This window comes from Brachycentrus maculatus, unplaced genomic scaffold, assembly GCF_059751285.1.
Source record: "Brachycentrus maculatus isolate JH-2025_06_01 unplaced genomic scaffold, ASM5975128v1 h1tg000513l, whole genome shotgun sequence".
NCBI classification, from domain to species: domain Eukaryota; kingdom Metazoa; phylum Arthropoda; class Insecta; order Trichoptera; family Brachycentridae; genus Brachycentrus; species Brachycentrus maculatus.
In genome coordinates this window covers 245,153-264,364 of record NW_028281259.1, presented here as the reverse complement: position 1 = coordinate 264,364, position 19,212 = coordinate 245,153, and the positions used below count along the sequence as shown (strand labels likewise).

The 19,212-nt window shown below is 35.6% G+C and overlaps 1 protein-coding gene across 2 annotated transcripts in view; it reads right to left on the bottom strand.

The window, feature by feature from the left end:
* LOC148301828 (fatty acyl-CoA reductase wat-like) overlaps positions 1-19,212 on the bottom strand; it is a 44,618-nt gene that overhangs the window by 18,707 nt on the left and 6,699 nt on the right. For both annotated transcript variants that reach the window (XM_088272625.1, XM_088272626.1), the window contains exons 2-8: positions 18,752-18,910; positions 17,678-17,771; positions 14,398-14,520; positions 7,528-7,712; positions 5,735-5,821; positions 2,468-2,577; positions 1,350-1,411 (exon numbers count right to left, since the gene is read on the bottom strand). In XM_088272625.1, coding sequence (XP_088128751.1) covers positions 1,350-1,411; positions 2,468-2,577; positions 5,735-5,821; positions 7,528-7,712; positions 14,398-14,520; positions 17,678-17,771; positions 18,752-18,909 — 819 coding nt within the window. In that variant the 5' untranslated portion in view covers position 18,910. The remainder of the gene's footprint in view (positions 1-1,349; positions 1,412-2,467; positions 2,578-5,734; positions 5,822-7,527; positions 7,713-14,397; positions 14,521-17,677; positions 17,772-18,751; positions 18,911-19,212) is intronic.

The following is a 19,212-nucleotide window of genomic DNA, read 5'->3' as shown; positions in this document are numbered from 1 at the left end:
ATTGATGTTAATGATTGTATTATATATAACACATACTCTAGGCAACTAGAAACTGCAAAAATGCGAATGCTTAGGTGGTCAGCTGGATTGTCCCTGAGAGACAATATAAAGAGTTCACGCATTCGTGGGAGCCTGGCTGTAACAGGCATCAATAGTAAGGTAGGGGAAAGGCAATTGGAGGTGGTATGGGCACATAGGACGCAGAGAACCTGATCATATTGTGAACTAGGCAATCGCAATGGATCTTCCTAAAGACATTTAGAGCACAGGTGGCCAACCCACGGCCACGTATGAAGAATATATTTTTAAGCCAGTCATATATTTGAGATACACGGTTTGATGCATCAACAAAATGTATGCCCTCAAGTATTATCTATGAACCAAGTCATGCATGTTGTTATAAAAACAGTGAACAATATCCATTCGCACTCTCTTCAGCATTGCAAATTTAATGCAATCTCAAAAAATCTCGAAAAGCAGTTAAAATGTGCAACTTCAACTATTGAAATAGATTTAGAAAAATTAAGTAATAATAATAATAAAACCCTTATCCGCATCCCAATGGTGCATAGGGCACTGCGTCATATAAATGCAGTGTTATTTTGATCGTTTACACATGAAGGAAAGGTGATCAGCCCTTGCTTCAGGCACCAGTCCAGGGTAATATTGAATAAATATGACAGTGAAAAAATCACTTATAATTATTTAACCCCCCCCTGGGAATCAAACTCGGGACCTACAGAACGGTAGCCGAACGTTCTGACCATTACACTTAAATTAAGTAAGCGAAGAGAAACTTAAATCTCAATCTGGGTGGTCATTTATAAATTGGTTTTAATAAAAATGTTAATATTGTTTGATTTATGAGTCCTAATCAATAATATTGTTTGTTAAAAATTTTCTAAATGTTTGTTACTAAACCAATACATTTTTTGTAAGTTTTCTACTCACTTCTGGTCGTAGTAATGTTTTCTTTCTTCTCAATTACCCAGATTTTACTTTCTGATTACCTCCGCATTCAAATTATTTATATAATGTACTTACAAAAATGAATAAGTAAACAATTCTGATTTCTGAATGCGGCCCTTGGAAAATTTTTAAGTCTACAATGCGGCCCGGGATGCTATTTGGGTTAGCCGGGCCTGATGTAGAGGAAGACCAAAGAATTCATGGATTCTGCGGAAAGATAACGTGATTCCAAGGCACGGTCTTGGTGACGTTGTATATGATAGAAGGACATACTACCTGAGGACGAGGAGAGCTGATCCTAAGAGTCTACAAAGATGATTAGTTGGGATGAAGCAAAGAAGATGAAGATGTAATGAAATGCATGTTTGAACAATTCTTACCCCGGTTGGTCCATACACGTTGTCGATCCAGCCTTGTACCGGCTCCTTGGAGGACGAAATGACTGCAACAAAATAATCAATCAAGATTTTGCTCGTGTCTCAACATAAATGAAGACGTTATTGATATGGGAAGAAACTAAACATAGCTGGTTTATTGTTATGTAGTTTCCAAAGAAACGCAAAGAGTTGACACTGAAAAGTCAGATGAAAGTTTAATAAAAATATGTTTAATTGTAAAACGAGTGTCTACGATTGTGTGTGTTTGTGTGTGTGTGTGAGAGAGAGAGAGAGAGAGCAGAAGAGAGTGTATTTCCGCATTTGTGAGTCTCTGAGTGCGTGTGTATGTGAGCATGCGTAAATGTGCAAGTGTGTGTGTGTGTGAGATAGAGAGAGTGTGTGGGTGCTTGTTAGTGAGTGTGATGTGAGCGTGTGTAGGTGTGTGTGTGCTCACATGCTCATGTGTAAGTGTGTAAGTGTGTGTGTGAGAGAGAGAGAGTGTGTGTGTGCTTGTTGGTGAGTGTGATGTGAGCGTGTGTATGTATGTATGTAAGCATGTGTAAGTTTGAAAGTATGTGTGTGTGTGTGTGCTTGTTAGTGAGTGTGATGTGTGTGTGGCATGTACATGTGAGCGTATATGAAAGATAGTAATAAATAGTAATAAAACCCTTATCCGCACCCCAATGGTGCATAGGGCACTGCTTCATATGAACACTTCAGTGTTATCTTGATCGTTTTACACACGAAGGAAAGGTGATCAGCCCTCCGCTTCAGGTACCAGTCCAGGGTAGTGTTGAATAAATATTACAGTGAAAAAATCACAAATATTTATTATGAAAGATATGTCAACATATTACGAAAATATAAAATATGTCAACATTTACTAAAATTTAGAATAGCTCAATTCATTACCAAAATAAAAATCTGTTCTTCTTTGTCAAATTTTATTAAAATGCTTGCCAATCATGGGTAGAATGTTGAACGTTACACAGCCTATAGAGTGGTCAATCAAACCAGCTAACACCAGCCCTGTAAATGCTCAGACTCTCATGCTTTCAAGCCGATTAACCTCTTCATCTATGTTGAGACATCAATAATGTTTAAAAGGTGGTTTTCCATACTTATAGCCGGCCTCATCATGGCTATGGGCAGTCCGGCGGACATCTCCTTGACAGCGTTCTCCGCTACCACTTTAGTGAAGGCGTATGTATTCGGAAAAGCTCCTAGCAACCTGTAAAACAACGTAAAACAAAGACCTTTAAATCGAAAATCAAACAAGGATCCATAATTAGATGATTGTGAAAGAACAGGTTTTAAAGATCTGTTAAAGATTTGAAAACAGATCCCAGTTATGAATGAATCTCGTTTTGTGACCTTGAGCCTTACACAAGCTTAGTGATTCTTTAACGAATGCTTGCCCATTCATCGAACAGTTGATTCAATGATATTTTGTGAGGAAATTTTGCAGAACAGTTAAATAATAATAATAATAATAAAACCCTTATCTGCACCCCAATGGTGCATAGGGCACTGCGTCATATAAACGCAGTGTTATCTTGATCGTTTACACATGAAGGAAAGGTGATCAGCCCTCCGCTTCAGGTACCAGGACCAGGTATGATGCAGTGCCCGATATGATGCAGTGCCCTATGCACCCCTCATCTTATGGTGCAGGGCACTGCATCATATAAACGCAGTGTTATCTTGATCATTAACATATGAAGGAAAGGTGATCAGCCCTCCGCTTCAGGTACCAGTCCAGGGTAATATTGAATAAATATGACAGTGAAAAAAATCACTAATATTTATTTTACCCCCCTTGGGAATCGAACCCGGGACCTCCAGAACGGTAGCCGAGCATGCTGACCATTACACTACGGAGGCGGATATGTATATATATATATATATATATATATATATATATATATATATATATATATATATATATATATATATATATATATATATATATATATATATATATATATATATATATATATATATATATATATATATATATATATATATATATATATACATAAACATATAATTCGAAATATGAACAGAGGACACTGCGTCATATAAACGCAGTGTTATCTTGATCGTTTACACATGAAGAAAAGGTGATCAGCCCTCCGCTTCAGGTACCAGTCCAGGGTAATATTGAATAAATATGACAGTGAAAAAAATCACTAATATTTATTTTACCCCCCTTGGGAATCGAACCCGGGACCTCCAGAACGGTAGCCGAGCATGCTGACCATTACACTACGGAGGCGGACAGATGTAATATGAAATAATAATCATAACATTTTGAGTGTGTCCAAATACTTGTTCACAAAACTGGATTATCTCCAATCGTAGTAATAATTTTTCATATTATATTTTCTTACACTTATTTTTCATAATATGGAAGTCTGTTAATGAAAGAGTTTCCTATAAAAAAAAAGCTTATTTCATCTCACCAATAGATGTCTCTATTGAAATTCTAGTGATCCAAGCACTTTGAACAAAATTAAACCATATATAAATAGAAGTTCCAAGAATTTGATTAGTGTGGTCGTCAATCATGGGTAGAATTGGTGAACGTTACACGTGTGTAAAGTGATCACTTATACCAGTCTTTGCCAGTCGTAAGCCCCGTAAATGCCCATACATCCATATTCTTCTTCATTTATTATGAGATGAAAAAAAAATTGTTTTAAGTGTTTGTTTTACTTTGATTAAAGAAAACACTTGTTTTTTACCACTTGAGTTTTATTATAGACTACATGTTTCAGAAGTTAAACTTCCATCATTCAGGTCTGTATAGTAACTAAAATATAAAATATAAAATTGTTCTATAAATAAGGAGAGGGGAAAGTAAGGGGAAGGGGTTAGTCAAGGAACGGAGTTTGAAAACAAAGGAAAAATGGAAAGCAATGGCGAAGAATTTTGAAACAATATATTATTTAATAAATTATTATTAGAATTCAGGTTTTTTTGGATTTCTAAATTTTCAAGATAATTCATAATTTGGCCTTTATATGGAACAAGGTGTAATCATTTTAATTTATGAGAGTGAAATGAGTGATAAGTATCTATTATGGGATTTGCAAATTCCGAAAAATAATTACTAACAAGACCGCTTTGATGTTCTTTAATTCTAATCTTTAAATTTCTCGCAGTTTGGCCAATATATTTTCTATCACAATCTCCACAAGAAATTTCATAAACACCACTTTTTGTAATAAATCAATTTTAGATTTTGAGTTATCGAAGATTTTATGTAAATTATTATTTGTATAATATGCAGGTTGGATATGGGAGGGTAAGATTTTCGAAATATTTTTAGTTATTGAACCCGTATATAAAATTTTTCGCCAAGATTTATTTTTGATTGAATCATTATTAGGAGCTGAATATATGTATTTTTTGGTTAAATTAAATTACTAAATTGTTTTACTTGTGTCAAACGCTAGGGTGGCAGTTGCCCTGGCGATTGGACTAGAAACTCTATATTATCCAATTATTCACTGATTTAAAATTTTTATGGAAAATATAATATATCATTCATTCAAACCCCTAATCTGCACCCTATGGTGCATAGGGCACTGCATCATATAAATGCAGTGATATCTTGATCATTAATTAACATATGAAGGAAAGGTGATCAGCCCTACGCTTCACGTGCCAGTCCAGGGTTATATTGAATAAATATTACAGTGAAAAAATCACTAGTATTTATCTGACCCCCCCTGGGAATCGAACCCGGGACCTCCAGTATAGTAGCCGAGCGTGCTGACCATACACTACGGAGGCGGACGTATATCATACAATATGATGCATATTATTTTTTGACATCTCATCAAAGATGAAGAAGAATATGGAAGTCTGGGCATTTACGGGGCTGACGACCGTCATCGGCTGGTTTAAGTGATCACTTTACACACGTGTAACATTCACCGATTCTACCCATAATTGACAACCACACTACTCAAATTCTTGGAAGTTCTATATATATGAACCAATTTAGAGACCTTGTTCTTGAATCACTAGAACTTCACTAGAGACATCTATTGGTGAGATGAAAAGAAGCTTTTTACTAAGCAGGAACTCTTATATTAGCATGTGAGGTCCGAATCCTGGATTATAATCACACACATGAGAAACGCCAGAAAATACCATTTTCATTTTTATTATTTAAGCTTATAATTTGACCAGATAATTTATTTACAACATTTTGAGTGTGTCCAAATACATATTCTTCTTCATCTTTGATGAGATGTCAAAAGATAATATGAAAATAACTCCTGTAATTGGAGATAATCCAGATTTTGTGAACAAGTATTTGGACACACTCAAAATGTTGTCAATATGATACATATGTAAATTGTTTTGTGTCTTACGTTGGTGTAATTTTGTGGCATGTTTCTTCGTCCAAGGTATCCACAAGAGTGATCAGCTTATCAGCGGGAATTGGCGGGTCATAAAATCTGCAAAAATAACAGTTCATAATACAGTGGAACCTCTTATAACGAGTAATTTACATACCAAGCAAAAATAATGTGAAAAAGCAATAGCTCTTCCTACAGGCATAACCATCGGCAGGTTGGTCCTGTGTATAGGAATGTGAAACAATCTATGCCGACGCTGTCTTAGGTAATTATCGGGAACATACAGACCGATGCTCCGGATAACTTCAGGATTATCCTTCGTACCGTGCAACAATGGATAGAAATGCCTCATCAAATACACATTCCTTCTAGTCTCTAAACTATTGTAGCCAAGCATATATACGCCTTGAATATTGTTTGTTATGTATATATTATTTTTTTATTAAATAAATTGAATTGAATTGAATTGAATTGAATTGAAAAACCCTTATCCACACCCCAATGGTGCATAGGGCACTGCGTCTATAAACGCAGTGTTATCTTGATCGTTTACACGTGAAGGAAAGGTGATCAGCCCTCCGCTTCAGGTACCAGTCCAGGGTAATATTGAATAAATATGTTTTATTTATTTATTTATTTATTCAGTAGCCAAGCGTACCCTGGAGAAACTCGGTCGGGTAGAGCCTGTAGAGTCGGTATGTAGGTAAACAGGACCTATTTTTAAGCAAAAAAGGTCCCAGAACTCTCTTCATGTCAAGCTTTTTACTAAAAAAATTATCATATCATAAATCAAATATCATTTAAATTCATTCATTACAATGCCATATTTTATCCTTTGGTCTAATTACATAAATAAAGATTGTAGCTACGTTAGCGTAAACATTGTTTCGTCTAATTGATTTTGAAAATAAATTTTTAAAATCTGTGTAAAAAGGTGTTCGCGGCTCCACCGCATTAGGTAAAAAAAAGCCCTGTTAATATATATATATATATATATATATATATATATATATATATATATATATATATATATATATATATATATATATATATATATATATATATATATATATATATATATATATATATATATATATATATATATATATATATATATATATATATATATATATATATATATATATATATATATATATATATATATATATATATATATATATATATATACATATATATATATATATATATATATATATATATATATATACTACTACTACTACCATCACGCCGTTTCTTCACAGGGGTAGGCAGAGAGGATTGAACGCCACACTCTTCTGTCATAATCTCGCCTCCATCACATCCATACATCTAGTCATACATGCCCTCCGATTACGCAGACTTTTGACACCGCCAGACTTTAGGTTCTGATTGATCTGATCGCGCCAAGTCTTTTTCGGTCGTCCTCGTTCTGTTTTCCCTCTCACGTTCGCCACATATATTTTCTTAGTCATTCTCTCGTTATCCATTCGCTCCACATGTCCATACCACCGCAAAGAACTCTTCCTTATCTTTTCAATTAATCCTCGTTCAGCCTTACATTCCTTTTTTATTTATTCATATTTAATTCTGTCATACAATGATTTTCCACACATTTGTCATGTATATGTATAAAACACTGTATACTTATAAATTAAAAATATTAAATATATATATATATATATATATATATATATATATATATATATATATATATATACATATATATATATATATATATATATATATATATATATGTATATATAACATCTAGATTGTGATCCAAGAGAAGACCACGTCATACTTACATCTCGTCGATGTCCTTGCTGACGCAGTTGGAGTAGGCCGTGGAGATGTGCAGGAAGGCCGTCAGCTTGGAGCACTTCCTGGCGAGGGCGAGCGCCTCCCGCGTGCCGCGCACGTTCACCAGCACCGCCTTCTGCAGGCGCTCGTCGAACCGCACAGTAGCAGCCCCGTGGAAGAACACGTTCACCTGGACCGGATCATTACATTCCGGATCATTCGAGAATCACTCTCACAAAGATTGGTAATGAAATAGTAAATTGTTGGGTAATATCGCTCACTCCTTTCAAAAACGTCATAAATCAAAAAACTTGATTTTTCAGGAGAACGTTTTTAAAGTTTAAAAATATAATACAATGTATTAAAAATAAATATCAAGCCACTCATTGAACTTTTTACTGTGCGACAGATCTTTTTAGGTAAGACCTGAAGGTTCAATCTCCATTTGAAAAAAAATCGTATATTTAAAAAAATAATTAAACAATACCTTTTCTTCAAAATGCAAAAACAACAATTTCTGCCCTGTAGCGGGTAAATATTAACTTATAAATACGCCTCTTGCTGGGATATAGTACATTTTCTGGGCATTCTGAAAACATGCACAACTGAAAATTGACAATTTTTGATCCAAGAATTTGAGCAGTGTGGTTGTCAATCATTGGTTAGAGAGTGGTGTATGTTACACGTGTTTAAAGTGATCACTTAATCAGTCTACAGCAGGCCCTGTATATACCCAGACTTCCATATTCTTCTTCATCTATGTTGAAGTATCAAATATGTAGATTAGGTTATTTTTTTATTGAATGGCTAATGCCTTTAACATAATACATATATACAGTATCTAATATAAAAATACTCTAATGAATACACTAATAGGGAAACAAAAAGTCTTTAATATAAAATAATACTAAAATAACAAATAGCAAGCACTGGTAAATACACGTCTCCTTCGCACACCATCAGCGAGCAGCGAGAGAGAGTGAAACACAGCGTTTACATTTATCCATTATAACATGGAGAAGAAATGCTGAGAAAGTACACACTTCAAGGTGGATAACAATATATTAAATAAATCTATACTTTCAAAAGCATTGGCAAACATGTGAAACATAGTTTATATCGCTCACTCCTTTCAAGAACGTCATATATCAAAAATCATTTTCATTTGTGCATTTTTTGGGAATGCCTAGAAAATGTACTAAATCCCAGCTAAAGAGGCATATTTTTAACTTAATATTTTCCCACAACAGGGCAGAAAGGGTAGTTTTTGCATTTTGAAGAAAAGGTGTTTAGTTATTTTTTAAATATACTAAATATTTTTCAAATGGAGAAAAAAACCTTCAGGTTTTACCTCAAAAGATCGGTTGCACAGTAAAAAGTTCAATGAGTGGCTTGATATTTATTTTTAATACATTGTATTATATTTTTTAACTTTAAAAACGTTCTCCTGAAAAATCAAGTTTTTTGATTTATGACGTTCTTGAAAGGAGTGAGCGATATTTGATACTTTTATAAATCATGGCATCAAATCCGGTATTTCTCGCTCGATAACTGAAAGGCGATGTATCGGATTTTGGTATCAAAAAGGTTCAAATGTGATATTATAATTTGTTTTTATGTGTTTGATAGTGACCAAGCCTTCTTGGGGGCGCTAGACATGTGTGAGAGAGTGAAACACAACGTTTACATTAATCCATTATAACATGGAGAAGAAATGCTGAGAAAGTACACACTTCAAGGTGGATGATAATAATAATAATAAAACCCTCATCCGCACCCCGATGGTGCATAGGGCGCTGTGTCTTATAAACGTGGTGTTATCATGATCATTTTACACATGAAGGAAAGGTGATCAGCCCTCCGCTTCAGGTACCAGTCCATGGTAATATTGAATAAATATTACAGTGAAACAATCATTTATATTTATTTTTACCCCCCTTGGGAATCGAACCCGGGACCTCCAGAACGGTAGCCGAGCGTGCTGACAATTACACTACGGAGGCGGACAAAAGGTGGATAGCAATATATTGAATAAATGTATACTTTCAAAAGCATTGGCTAACATGTGAAGCCGCGGAATGGGAGAGAACATTGAGGTTAGGTCAGGTTAGGTTAGGTTAGGTTAGGTTAGGTTAGGTCTTTGATACAGTGAGTGATTCATATGTGTATTAGAGGTTAGTCCAATAACAAATTGGCATATCCGGAAAATTCCTACATTTCCTGCGGTCATGTCTATTTTAAAATCGGTATCCATTTAAATAATCAATTATTTGTATGACCGGGTGGAAACAATGACATGAATCAATTGACCTGTGAACTCCATTGTGATTTTATAAAGACAGCAAAGAAATTCAAAGTACATGCGAGTATTATGTAGATGCAATGTATGCTTGTTGCCTGAGGTCAATATTCATTACATTTCTGAGTGATTATATCGCTCACTCCTTTCAAGAACGTCATAATTCAAAAATCATCAATTCTCAGTTGTGCACGTTTTCGGAATGCCCAGAAAATGTACTTTATCCCAGCAAAAGCGGCATATTTTTAACTTAATATTTACCCGCTACAGGGCAGAAAATGTTGTTTTTGCATTTTGAAAAAAAGGTATTGTTTAATTATTTTTTGCTTTTCCTAAATATTTTTCAAATGCAGAAAAAACCTTCAGGTTTTACCTAAAAAGATCTGTTGCACAGTAAAAAGTTCAAAAAGTTGCTTGATATTTATTTTTAATACATTGTGTTATATTTTTAAACTTTAAAAACGTTCTCCTGAAATATCAAGTTTTTTGATTTATGACGTTCTTGAAAGGAGTGAGCGATATGTGTCGCCTGCTTTCAAAATCCGCCAGATCCATGTAAGTCGATCTTACAAAACATGCTAAATTCTCCAGGTAACATTTATGTACGTTAAAAAGATTTGTCTATATTTAGATAAAATTTTATGAAATAGAGAATTTTCTCATATTATTAGAAAATAATATGGTATTTTAAAAAAAAACACAATACACAAACCGATAATGACGTCATCTTAATTTTTTAACTATCCCCGCTCTCTGATTGGCCGATATGGGTCAGAAGGCAAGATCCATGAATATAACAGAATTTGATATACAATGCTGTTTTTAAGTATTTTTGAGAAAATCTTATGAAATTGGATCTGGCGGATTTTGAATGTAGGCGACACATATCGTTCACTCCTTTCAAGAACGTCATAAATCAAGAAACTTGATTTTTCAGGAGAATGTTTTTAAATTTTAAAAATATTACAAAATGTATTAAAAATAAATATCAAGCCACTTACTGAACTTTTTATTGTGCAACAGATCTTTTTAGGTAAAACCTGAAGGTTGTTTCTCCATTTGAAAAATATTTAGTATTTTTTAAAAAAAAATTAAACAATACCTTTTCTTCAAAATGTAAAAACAACACTTTCTGCCCTGTAGCGGGTACATATTAAGTTAAAAATTGCCGCTTTTGATGGGATATAGTACATTTTCTGGGCATTGCGAAAACTGACAATTTTTTAAATATGACGTTGTTGAAAGGAGTGAGCGATATGTGAAATATATTATATATCTAGGAAACTAAGTATTTTAGAGATAAATGATATCAATAGTAAGGCAGAGGAAAAGCAATGCATCATTGTCAGACGGGAGGAATATCTAATTTAACATACAACAACCTATAAAGGATTGTATTAGACTCGTGAAGTGTTTATAACACCCGATATAATCAATATTTTCATTCATTATTTTCATTTGGAAAATTCGCCTTCGTAAATACGTTGTTTTCGTAAGTTGGTAATGAACGAGTGGTAAACCAAATGTATCTGGTGTTGGATATATAAGCAGAGGAAGGCCTAGGAAGACTAGGTAAGTTTTTTTTCAAATATCAGTAGTACGTAACATGCTAATTGATTTTAATGATTGTATTATTATGTATAAGACCTACTCTAGGCAACTAGAAACTGCTGAAATGCGAATGCTTATATGGTCAGCTGGAGTGTCCCTTAGAGACAAAATACAGAGCCCATGCATTCGTGGGAGCCTGGCTGTAACAGGCATCAATAGTAAGGTAGGGGAAAGGCAATCGGGATGGTATGGGCACATAGGACGCAGAGAACCTGATCATGTTGTGAACCAGACAATCGCCATGGATCTTCCTCGAAAGACATCTAGAGGAAGACCAAATAATTCATGGATGCTGCAGAAAGATAACATGATTCGAAGGCATGACCTAGGTGACGTTGTATATGATAGAAGGACCTACAACCTGAGGACGAGGAGAGCTGATCCTAAGAGTCTAGAATGACGATTAGTTGGGATGGAGCCAGGAAGAAGAACATTTATAGAAGGAACTAACGCCAGAGGATGGCTAGTGAGTTTCAACTCACGCATACTGTGTTTCAAACTTGATCAATATCTAGAAGTTTAAAAAATTTCAGTAGTGTGGTTGTCAATCATGGGTAGAATTGGTGAATGTTACACGTAATCAATTAACCAAGTCTATGATGGTCGCAAGCCCTGTTAATACCCAGATCTCCGTATTCTTCTTCATCTATGTTGAGATGTCAAAAAAAAATTAAAAAATAATAGCTAATTTGAGATAATCTAGATTTGTGAACAAGTATTTGGACACACTCAAAATGTTATAAATAAATTTTAAACTGAAATAAATTGAAAATCATGTTTTCAAGCGTTTCTCAAGTATGTGAATATAATCCAGGATTCGGATCTCACATACAAATGGAAAGAGTCTCTGCTTAATAAAAACTTTCCTCATCCCAACATAGATGGCTATTGTGAACTCGCGCACGTTGTGTTACGAGTTTGATCAATATATCTAGAAGTTTCAACAATTTGAGTAGTGTGGTTGTTAATCACGGGTAGAATTGGTGAATGTTACACGCGTGTAAAGTGCTCACTTTAACGTAAGAATTATAAATTCCGAGATATCCATATTCTTCTTCATCTACATATGTTGAGATGCAAATATCTTTGCGACTTGTACTAGGATGTGGGCTGTTCAACGTATGAGAGCTGAAGAGGGTGGCTCATGATAGACTGGAATGGCAAAGGAGGTATCATTTATTGCTGTAGACCAATCCAAAAGATTGAAACCACAGAAGATATTATTCATATGATAACTCTATGAAGACACTCTAAGACAGGCCAATAAAGTGGCTGAAATATCGGGAGACCTAAGAGAAAAAATCTGGAAGAATAAGCTCTTTAAAATTGAGAGCAAGAGCTAAACTGGCAGTACATAACGGAGTCCCTAATGTATGGAAGTGAAGCGTAGATTTGGTAGAAAAAGGATGAAAGTAGACTGAATGCAGTCGGGATGCCATCTCTCAGTGCGGCAAGACCATGTATGGTAGATGTTCCAATGGTGATATAAGGAAAGGGTGCAAGGCTGAGATGAGCACTATCCAGCAAACTAAGGAAGGCGGGTTGGGATGGTTTGGGAAGGATGAGAGTAGACTGGATGCAGTCGGGATGCCATCTCTCAGTGCGGCAAGACCATGTATGGTAGATGTTCCAATGGTGATATAAGGAAAGGGTGCAAGGCTGAGATGAGCACTATCCAGCAAACTAAGGAAGGCGGGTTGGGATGGTTTGGGAAGGATGAGAGTAGACTGGATGCAGTCGGGATGCCATCTCTCAGTGCGGCAAGACCATGTATGGTAGATGTTCCAATGGTGATATAAGGAAAGGGTGCAAGGCTGAGATGAGCACTATCCAGCAAACTAAGGAAGGCGGGTTGGGATGGTTTGGGAAGGATGAGAGTAGACTGGATGCAGTCGGGATGCCATCTCTCAGTGCGGCAAGACCATGTATGGTAGATGTTCCAATGGTGATATAAGGAAAGGGTGCAAGGCTGAGATGAGCACTATCCAGCAAACTAAGGAAGGCGGGTTGGGATGGTTTGGGAAGGATGAAAGTAGACTGGATGCAGTCGGCATGCCATCTCTCAGTGCGGCAAGACCATGTATGGTAGATGTTCCAATGGGGATATAAGGAAAGGGTGCAAGGCTGAGATGAGCACTATCCAGCAAACTAAGGAAGGTGTGTTGAGATGGTTTGGGCATGGAACAAATGACTGAGGAAAGAATAAAACACATTAATAAGGCAAATGTAATAGGAAAACGGAGCTGAGGAAGACCGAGGAAAACTTGGCATGATCAGGTATGTCACATACTTAATAGCGGTCGGCTCAGGAGTCAAATTAATCAGCGAGTATGTATGAGGAGATGCATGAACGTGGAATAGGCTAAAAAAGTTTACAAAGACAGAATAGTGTGGCGTTTTGTAAAGTAATTAAATTTATTATTATTATTATTTATTTAAACTATATGTGCAGAAAATAAATAAGTACATAGGAGGGCTTATTGCTAAAAAGCCATATCTTGCAACCAACCAAAAATAAACTAGTGATATTGGTCAAAACGTTTGATACTATATATAGCTGTTTGCAATCAGAGGGTAGATAGTACTTGAATATTTAAAAAAAAACATAAATTATAAAAGATGATGAAATGGAGGGCAAAGGAATAAGGGAGTTTAGGGAAGGAGGTAGAGGGAGGAGGTTTGATGGACAGTTAGGATATGTAATGATAGATTAATAGAGTAATATCTCAGGTGTTTCGTAAAAGTTATTGGAGAAGGTGCATTTGTTTACGCGGAGAGGTAATTCATTCCATAGTCTGGCCGCTTGGACAGAGAAGAAATTACTGAAGAATGATGTGTTATGGCGAGGAATGCAAAGTGTCCTTTCTTGGGAAGAACAAAGTGATTGACCATGATCTGTGAGGTATATAAAGTTTTTAGCTAGATATTTGTTATTACAAAAGAAGTATCATTTAAAATGAATTACCTCTTCTGTTAGCGTCTTGTAGTCTTCATCAGATAGTCCCAGGTTGATGGATCCAACATCACCAGCAACAAATGATAGCTTGCTAACAAAATTAGGTTGCTCCCTTCTCAAACGTTCGTACAGCTGTAAAAAATTTAAAATTACATCAAACACTTGACTCGTATTCTATAATATTTTCTTCTTTGCGTCGACTATCACTTGTGCATTCACTATGAGTGATCGTGTATAAAACGATCACTCAAACCAGCCAATCAAAGTCCTGCAAGTGTGCAGACTTCTCTATAAAGGCTTCTTCATCTATGTTGAGATATCAATCAAATCTTAGGTTGCAATATTGGATATTGATGATAACACTGGCCAACAATTTACAACTTTTATTCTGTAACTGGCATGAAAATACCCCATCTTTATGCACTTTGCATGGCTGAATTCAAAAACGAAAGCAAAAAAATATAGCTCGTCAGATTTTTTAGGTATGGATATTTTTAATTTTGATTTTGACTAAACCTTATCCGCACCCCAATGATGCATAGGGCACTGCGTCATATAAACGCAGTGTTATCTTGATCGTTTAAACATGAAGGAAAGGTGATCAGCCCTCCGCTTCAGGTACCAGTCCAGGGTAATATTATTGAATAAATTTTACCCCCCTTGGGAATCGAAGCCGGGACCTCCAGAACGGTAGCCGAGCGTGCTGACCATTACACTACGGAGGCGGATTTTGACTAAAGTTTATGTTATCATTGATGTGTAAATATATATATATATATATATATAATATATATAATAATAAAATATATAATATATAAATATATATAAATATATATATATATATATATATATATATAAATATTTATATATATATATATATATATATATATATATATATATATATATATATATATATATATATATATATATATATATATATATATATATATATATATATATGTATATATATATATATATATATATATATATATATATATTTAAATATATATATATATATATATATATATATATATATATATATATATATATATATATATATATATATATATATATATATATATATATATATATATATATATATATATATATATATATATATATTCAATATTAATAAGTCAATATATTTCCACTGTTACTCCATAATTATCAATACTTTTTTTGAATCCCTTAGACCTTAGACTAAAGCATGTCTAGATACCAACCACTATTACGGTTTCAACGTATGGGGTCCATACAAACCATAATATGACTGTAACAGCAAAACTTGACGTGATAGAAGCTTGTCACCATATACACTTTGAATAAGAACGATTAACTTAGTTCAAATCAGTCATCAAAATTTCAGTTACAAAATTGTTGCTGGCCAATGTAATGGACATTGATGAAGACGTGACATATGATGATATGGTAGACAGTTAGGGTTCTAGAAACAGTGAAGGAATGGGTGAAGAATGATGTGTTATGTAGAGGAATGGGAAGTATTTATTGTAACTGCAGACAGTTGGTAGAATTCCATATTGAATTGTTGGGTAATATTTCCAAAATAAAACAAGGTTTATTTGTATTATTTTTTGACATCTCATCAAAGATGAAGAAGAATATGGAAGTCTGGGCATTTACGGGGCTGACGACCGTCATAGGCTGCTTTAAGTGATCACTTTACACACGTGTAACATTCACCAATTCTACCCATTATTGACAACCACACTACTCAAATTCTTGGAAGAATTACATCTCACCAATAGATGTCTCTAGTGAAGTTCTAGTGATTCAAGAACAAGGTTTCTAAATTGGTTCATATATATGGAACTTCCAAGAATTTGAGTAGTGTGGTTGTCAATAATGGGTAGCGTAACTTTACACACGTGTAACATTCATAACAGTGAATGTTACACGTGTGTAAAGTGATCACTTAAAGCAGCCTATGACGGTCGTCAGCCCCGTAAATGCCCAGACTTCCATATTCTTCTTCATCTCTGATGAGAAGTCAAAAAATAATATGAAAATAGCTCCTGTAATTGGAGATAATCCAGATTTTGTGAACAAGTATTTGGACACACTCAAAATGTTGTAAGGTTTATTTGATTGAATTCTACATTTATTTATGTATATTTTAATATGTGACGCATTTCCTCTTCTTAGGACATTATCAAACACGAATGTGTTTGATAATGTGACTAACACGAACGTGTTTGATAATGTCCCAAGAAGACGAAACGCGTCACGTATTAAAATATACATAAATAAATGTTGAATTCAACCAAATAAACGTTGTTTAATTTTGGGTATACAGTGAAACCTCTATCTATCGTTTTTAAAGGGACCTATTAAAATGAACTCTGAATACGGGAAAACAATGAATACAGGATTAAGAGGTCAATACGCAAATAGATACGACCGAGTAAAGACACCGTCTTCCCAATCTGCATAACCATTCGTAGTCTAAAATTCTAAGAATAATAATGTTTTATATGCAAATGTATTTATTGAAAAAAAATACAAACCTGAATTGAATTTAAAAAAAAATACTTTTGTTTTTTAACTGTTTTATTTAAATAAGTCAATAGTATATTTTCGGCTTTGCAAATAGTATTTTTTTCAGCATTGGTTATTGAATGTGCGTTGTAGAAAGTTTTCATTCAAAGAGTGTGCACGCTTCTGGAGATGCAGGTACAGGCAGCGGCTCCTTTTCATCAATATTGACCTCTCCTGCTATTGGTTACACAAGCTTTCGATAGTTTCTATCCCATACGTTGCCGTTGAATGTAAGAAAATTGGAAATAATGTAAAAAAATAAACAAAATGTATTAAATATGCAGCTTAATTGGAACGATAAATGCGGTAAATGGTGATAGAGAAACGGTCGATGCGGTTTAGTTTAGTATGAAATTAAGTCGGGATAGAAGAAATAAACGATACATCCGGGAAAATGATTATTCGAGGAACGATAGATAAAGGTTTCACTGTATTACCCAACAATTTGGAATGGAAAGTGTTCTCTCCTGAGAACTTGATACACCATGAATGGAAAGGTACATGAAGATAGTAATGCTACAGCTGTTTCTCGAAGGTATACAGAGAAGGTGCACTCTTGGTGGGGAGATGCGGGCTATTCCAGTGCAGGAACGGGTGAAGAATGATGTGTTATATAGAAGAATGGAAAGTGTTCAGAGACAGATGGTCAACAAGGTATAGTGAGCTGTCAATGAGATATTTTGGTGCACTGGGCAGGTGAGAGATATGGTAGGAATAAGCTCTAAATACATACAGGATCTGCAAATTGTTCCCTGAATCGCTCATCAATTTTCTTCCCTTTCTTGGATCTTGCTAGTATGAAGATCTTCGGTATTTTGGGACAAGACCTGGAAAAATATTTCATATTTATTTACATTTTTTATCATAGTCCGCCTCCGTAGTGTAATTCTAGAGGTCCAGGGTTCGATTCCCAGGCGGGGTCAAATAAATATGAGTGATTTTTTTCACTGTAATATTGATTCAATATTACCCTGGACTGGTACCCGATGCGGAGGGCTGATCACCTTTTCTTTATGTGTAAACAATCAAGATGACACTGCGTTTATATGAAGCAGTGTCTTATGCACCATTCGGGTGCGGATAAGAGTTTTATTATTAATATTTTTATCAAATCTCTTCTACTCCGTCTAATTCCGCATTCTTGAGGGTTGTGACCCTTGTGGAAGCAATGTCTCTACTCCAGTTGTCTCTTGCCTGCGCTGCACGTAGCGCTCCAACCACCTTAACTCCATCGGTCCATCGTGTGGGGATCTTCCTCTCCCTCTCTGCCCCTCCAGGCTGCCCATCGCAACCAGTCCTTCCAACCACATCACCATATAAATTATTTTACTACTCTTGCCTCACTCATTGGTTCCACACGCCCAAACCATCTCAACACACCTTCCTTAGTTTGCTGGATAGTGCTCATCCCAGCCTTGCATTCTCTCCTTATATCACCATTCAAATATCTGTCATACATCGTTTTGTATTACATTGTCATTCACACACACATACACACACACACTCTCTGTTTCTCTTACATACACACACTTTCTCGCCCTCTCTCTCTCACTCTCTCTCTCTCTCTCTCTATTTCTCTCTTGCACATACACACCCACTTTTTCTCTCTCACTCTCTCGCTCTTGCACACACACACACACACACACTTTCTTTTTCTCTTTCTCTGTCTTGCACACACACACACACACAGACATACACACGCTTTCTTTCTCTCTTTCTCTCTTGCAAACATACATACACACACACACACACTTTCTCTCTCTCTCTTACACACACACACATGTGCGTACCAGTTAGAGTACCGTACCTGAGCAATTTCTCTATGAGCACCTTGCCCATGAAGCCGGTGGCCCCCGTCACGAAGACCACGCTGGACTCGTAGAAGTCCCGCACGGGCGACTCCCCCTCCGCCTCCACCATGTCCCTGTACGATATGTCGCCCCCCTCGCGGTCCGCCATCTCCATTCTGCAACACGGACAAACAACTCAACACAGATGAAGAAGAACGTGGCAGTCTGGCATTAGGGCGGGGACTGACCCTATACGGGGACTACTTTACGTAACATTCTTTATGTAACATTCGCGGCGATCATCTGACTTCGGATGGAGCACTCGGCTCGCTGTACTGACTATACGAATCGCATCGCAACGTCTTGGGGTGGTAACTGACTTCCTCATTTGGTCATAATGTAACCCATTATGATGCGACCATTCAGGCAGTCAGTACAGCGAGCCGAGCGCTCCATCCATAGTTACGGATGCTAGCGG